The following is a 5,000-nucleotide window of genomic DNA, read 5'->3' on the forward strand; positions in this document are numbered from 1 at the left end:
CAGATTTGGAATCGGCACCCCCAAAATTACCTTAAAAACCGTTGGAATACCTTATGCCAGAAAAAGTGTGTTGACCAGTGCAATAAACACCTCCTCATCCCAGACCCAAACATTGGGAATCCAGAAGATCGCTGTTACCTCGAATTTTGATTTAAAGCTTTCGTGACTGCAGGGATTCATATTATTGGTTCTTTCGGTAAAGTCACGTAGAAGGGAAATAATAAAATAATAACAATATTAAACAATACAAATTCTCACGACGTTTCGACTGCAACACAAGCAATCGTCATCAGGTGTGAAATCCACAGCAAGAAAAATTGTGGATTTCACACTTGATGATGATTGCTTGTGTTGCAGTCGAAGTAGTAGCTACTATACGTGTGTAGTAGTAGCTACATGTGTAGTAGCTACTACTACGTGTGTAGTAGTAGCTACATGTGTAGTAGCTACTACACGTGTGTAGTAGTAGCTACATGTGTAGTAGCTACTACTACACGTGTGTAGTAGCTACATGTGTAGTAGCTACTACTACACGTGTGTAGTAGCTACATGTGTAGTAGCTACTACTACGTGTGTAGTAGTAGCTACTACACACGTGTGTAGTAGTAGCTACTACACACGTGTGTAGTAGTAGCTACTACTTGTGTAGTAGCTACTACTACACACGTAGTAGCAGCTACTACACACGTAGTAGCTACTACTACACGTGTGTAGTAGTAGCTACATGTGTAGTAGCTACGGGCCCCGCACTTTCAAGGGCCCCGCGCTAAATGCTTCCAAGCTATCAACTCCGGTTCGGTGACTCTGCACTTGCTCTATCACTATAGTACTATAACGCCCTTCAACTTTTACGAACGACCGGGGTGTTTAAGGTTAACGATTTGTCGTATTATCTGCCTTTGCAGCAAATGAAAAAATACAATTACTTCACTATGCAAGTCAAACATTCGTGTTTTAATATTAACGTGTTTTATTTATTTATTCAGGGCCCCTTTATAACATCAAATGCTACAGGCCCCGCGCTTGCTTAGTCCAGCACTGATTCGCTGACCATCAACAACAACAATAGCAGCAGCAGTGAGCTTCAAGACGCCACTTTCTGTACAACAACAACAACACAACAATTGCTAGTTCAAGTTCATGTATTAGGTATAGCCCTGTGAGCCATTCGGCTCTTGAATCGGGTGCAACCGCAACAAACAAAAAAACAAAAACATGATCAAGAAAACATCTTAAAGTGACTATGTGACTGAGTGCAAACAGGAAATCCAAGAAAAGACAGCAAAATATTGCAGAAAAAAACACCGTGTACACCAACGCTGTGTGCAAAATCCCAGTGGGATGCAAGTCAAACAACAACAACAACAACCACAAGACAACTTAGATTAAGGCCATTAGTCTAACTCCGTACTACAACAACACAAACACGGCCAAACCAGTAAACTTTTCGAAATCACCAAAATAAAGCCATGAAACCAATGAAACAGTGATCATAGGAACTGTGACGGAATTTTCACAATAAACGGCATAAACAACATGTACCACCAAAATTCTGCAGCCACAGCTGGCTGCATGAGTCACTCCACAACAGCATGAGCATCAATCGGAGTATTGTAATTTTTCAATGCACCTTTAAGATCAGCACACTAAATCAAAACACAGGTCATACTTTGTAGCGATCATCCGGAGCGAAACAATTTATTTTAGGCCACTCAATAGCACTGGCAGCTAAATAACAAGGCAACAAGAACTGCCTTGTCTCGTCGAGATGGGGATGGTTTAGTGGTGGTGCTTGCACGTGTTTTGGATGGTGATTTGTTGAACTTTAATCCCAACTGTGCACTCCGATCGTAGATTTGAAGCTTTCGTGACTGCAAGGATTTATATTTAGTTTTTTTTTCGGTAAAGTCACGTAGGTAAAAAAAATAACAAAAATTATAAATGAAAAGAACTAAATTAAATCACGTTACAATTTTTTTATTTTATTAAAAAATTTAATTGCTTTATTTTTTTACGTTTCATTATTACTTTTTTATTTCCCTTCTACGTGACTTTACCGAAATAACCAAGAAGATGAATCCCTGCAGTCACGAAAGCTTTAAATCAAGAACGATTCTTAGTGTTTATCTTAATTCTACTTTTCACTCATATCGTGTCTTTGTGTTGTTTTGTGTTAACGCTCTTACCCGCTTGCGGCCGGACGTCTGTGTATAAATAAAAGAGCTTTACAGCTCATAGGTTTCCTCCTCCAGTGTAAAACAATCCAAAGATTACCATTCGTTTAATTATTTCTGTTGAAACCAAAACGCTCCGTCTCTCTCCACGTGTTTATGGCACGACAAAACCGCTCTCGTGTTGCGATCGAAACGTCGTGGGTGTTTTTATTGTTGCTTTTATTATTTAAAATCAATTTGTAATAGTATTTTATTATTTATTTTAAACCTACGCGAGACTTTACCGACAGAGCCAAGAATTCGCGCCACAAACAAAATCGACTCCCACACCGACAACCCGGAAGTGATCCCTGACCCGGAAGTGATCCCTACCCGGAAGTCGGTGCACACCCGGAAGTGACCGCATCTTCCGCCACGTGAGTCGGCGTCACGTTGGCGGGGGCGCCTTGGAGGTTACGAAGGTTGCGTGCGAATTGCGTCCAAGTTGCGTGCAAGTTGCGTGCAAGTTGCCCGCCAGTTGCCCGGAACGACTGCGACCGTTGCCGCCGTCTTTGTGCAAATGACGGCGGCCGTCTGAGTCGAGGATTGTGGGGTGGAGGGAGGAGGAGGTAGAGGTAGAGGGAGGTCACGACTGCACCACCCACAACCACCACCACCACTACCCACCACCACCACTATCCACCACCACCAACAACCACCCACAACCACCACCACCACTATCCACTACCACCACTACCCACCCACAACCACCACCACTACCCACCCACAACCACCACCACTACCCACCCACAACCATCACCACTACCCACCCACAACCACTACCCACCACTACCACTACCCACCCACTACCCACCACTACCCACCACTACCCACCCACAACCACTACCACTACCCACCACCACCACTACCCACCCACAACCACCACCATCCACCACCACTACCCACCACAACCACCACCACCCACCCAGAGAATCTCTCCAAACATCGCGCTTCTCTTGCGACCTGTTCGCCGTTCGCGATGTGGTGCCGGCTCGTCACTGGTGAGTGTGTGTGTGGAGGTGTGTGTGTGTGTATGTGGGTGTGTATGTGTGTGTGTGAGTGTGTGTGTGTGGAGGTGTGTGTGGTGTGTGTGTGGGGGTGTGTGTGTGGGGGTGTGTGAGTGTGTGTGTGTGTGGAGGTGTGTGTATGTATGGAGGTGAGTGTGTGTGTGGAGTGTGTGTGGAGGTGTGTGTGGTGTGTGTGTGGGGGTGTGTGTGTGGGGGTGTGTGAGTGTGTGTGGTGTGTGTGGAGGTTGTGTGAGTGTGGAGGAGTGTGTGTGTGTGGAGGTGAGTGTGTGTGTGTAGAGGAGTGTGAGTGTTTGTGGACGAGTGTGTGTGTGGAGGTGTGTGAGTGTGGAGGTGTGTGTGTGTGGAGGTGTGTGAGTGTGGAGGAGGTGTGTGTGGAGGAGGTGTGTGTGTGTGGAGGTGTGTGTGGAGTGTGTGTGGGTGTGTGTGGTGTGTGTGGAGTTGTGTGTGTGTGTGGAGTGTGTGTGTGTGGAGTGTGTGTGTGTGGAGGAGTGTGTGTGGAGGTGAGTGTGTGTGTGGAGTGTGTGTGTGTGGAGTGTGTGTGTGTGGAGTGTGTGTGTGTGGAGTGTGTGTGTGTGGAGTGTGTGTGTGTGGAGTGTGTGTGTGTGGAGTGTGTGTGTGTGTGTGTGGAGGAATGTGTGTCGAGCGTGTGTGTATGTGTGGAGTAGTGTGTGTGTGTGGAGGTGTGTGTGTGGAGGTGTGTGTGTGTGGAGTAGTGTGTGTGTGTGGAGGTGTGTGTGTGGAGGTGTGTGTGTGGAGGTGTGTATGTGTGGAGTAGTGTGTGTGTGTGGAGGTGTGTGTGTGGAGGTGTGTGTGTGGAGGTGTGTGTGTGTGGAGGTGTGTATGTATGGAGGAGTGTGTGTGTGTGGAGGTGTGTGTGTGTGGAGGTGTCTATGTATGGAGGAGTGTGTGTGTGTGGAGGTGTTGTGTGTGTGTGGAGTTGTCTATGTATGGAGGAGTGTGTGTGGAGGTGTGTGTGTGTGTGGAAGTGTCTATGTATGGAGGAGTGTGTGTGTATGGAGGAGTGTGTGTGTGTGGAGGTGTTGTGTGTGTGGAGGTGTCTATGTATGGAGGAGTGTGTGTGGAGGTGTGTGTGTGTGGAGGTGTCTATGTATGGAGGAGTGTGTGTGTGTGGAGGTGTTGTGTGTGTGTGGAGGTGTCTATGTATGGAGGAGTGTGTGTGGAGGTGTGTGTGTGTGGAGGTGTCTATGTATGGAGGAGTGTGTGTGTGTGGAGGTGTTGTGTGTGTGTGGAGTTGTCTATGTATGGAGGAGTGTGTGTGGAGGTGTGTGTGTGTGGAGGTGTTGTGTGTGTGTGGAGGTGTCTATGTATGGAGGAGTGTGTGTGGAGGTGTGTGTGTGTGGAGGTGTCTATGTATGGAGGAGTGTGTGTGTGTGGAGGTGTTGTGTGTGTGTGGAGTTGTCTATGTATGGAGGAGTGTGTGTGGAGGTGTGTGTGTGTGGAGGTGTTGTGTGTGTGTGGAAGTGTCTATGTATGGAGGAGTGTGTGTGTGTGGAGGTGTTGTGTGTGTGTGGAGGTGTCTATGTATGGAGGAGTGTGTGTGTAGGAGTGTGTGTGTGGAGGTGTGTGTGTGTGGTGTGTGTGTGTGGAGGAGTGTGTGTGTATGAAGGAGTGTGTGTGGAGGTGTGTGAGTGTACGTGTGGAGGTGTGTGTGTGGAGGAGGAGGGTGTGTGGAGGTGTGTGTGTGAAGCGTGTGTGTGTGTGGAGGAGGAGGGTGTGTGTAGGTGTGTGAGTGTGTGTG

The 5,000-nt window shown here is 47.2% G+C and overlaps 2 protein-coding genes across 3 annotated transcripts in view; one reads left to right on the forward strand and one right to left on the reverse strand.

Annotated features, from left to right (window-relative positions):
* The window catches only part of LOC144950603 (ribonuclease P protein subunit p21-like), a 12,724-nt gene extending 10,213 nt beyond the window's left edge, over nt 1–2,511 (reverse strand). For both annotated transcript variants that reach the window (XM_078880758.1, XM_078880757.1), the window contains exon 1: nt 2,187–2,511. The gene's annotated coding sequence lies outside the window, so the exon portion shown is untranslated. The remainder of the gene's footprint in view (nt 1–2,186) is intronic.
* A 681-nt stretch (nt 2,512–3,192) lies between these two features.
* The window catches only part of COX10 (cytochrome c oxidase assembly factor heme A:farnesyltransferase COX10), a 27,121-nt gene continuing 25,313 nt past the window's right edge, over nt 3,193–5,000 (forward strand). The window contains exon 1 of the mRNA XM_078880643.1: nt 3,193–3,214. Coding sequence (XP_078736769.1) covers nt 3,193–3,214 — 22 coding nt within the window. The remainder of the gene's footprint in view (nt 3,215–5,000) is intronic.

Source organism: Lampetra fluviatilis, chromosome 58 (genome assembly GCF_964198595.1).
Source record: "Lampetra fluviatilis chromosome 58, kcLamFluv1.1, whole genome shotgun sequence".
Classification (NCBI taxonomy): domain Eukaryota; kingdom Metazoa; phylum Chordata; class Hyperoartia; order Petromyzontiformes; family Petromyzontidae; genus Lampetra; species Lampetra fluviatilis.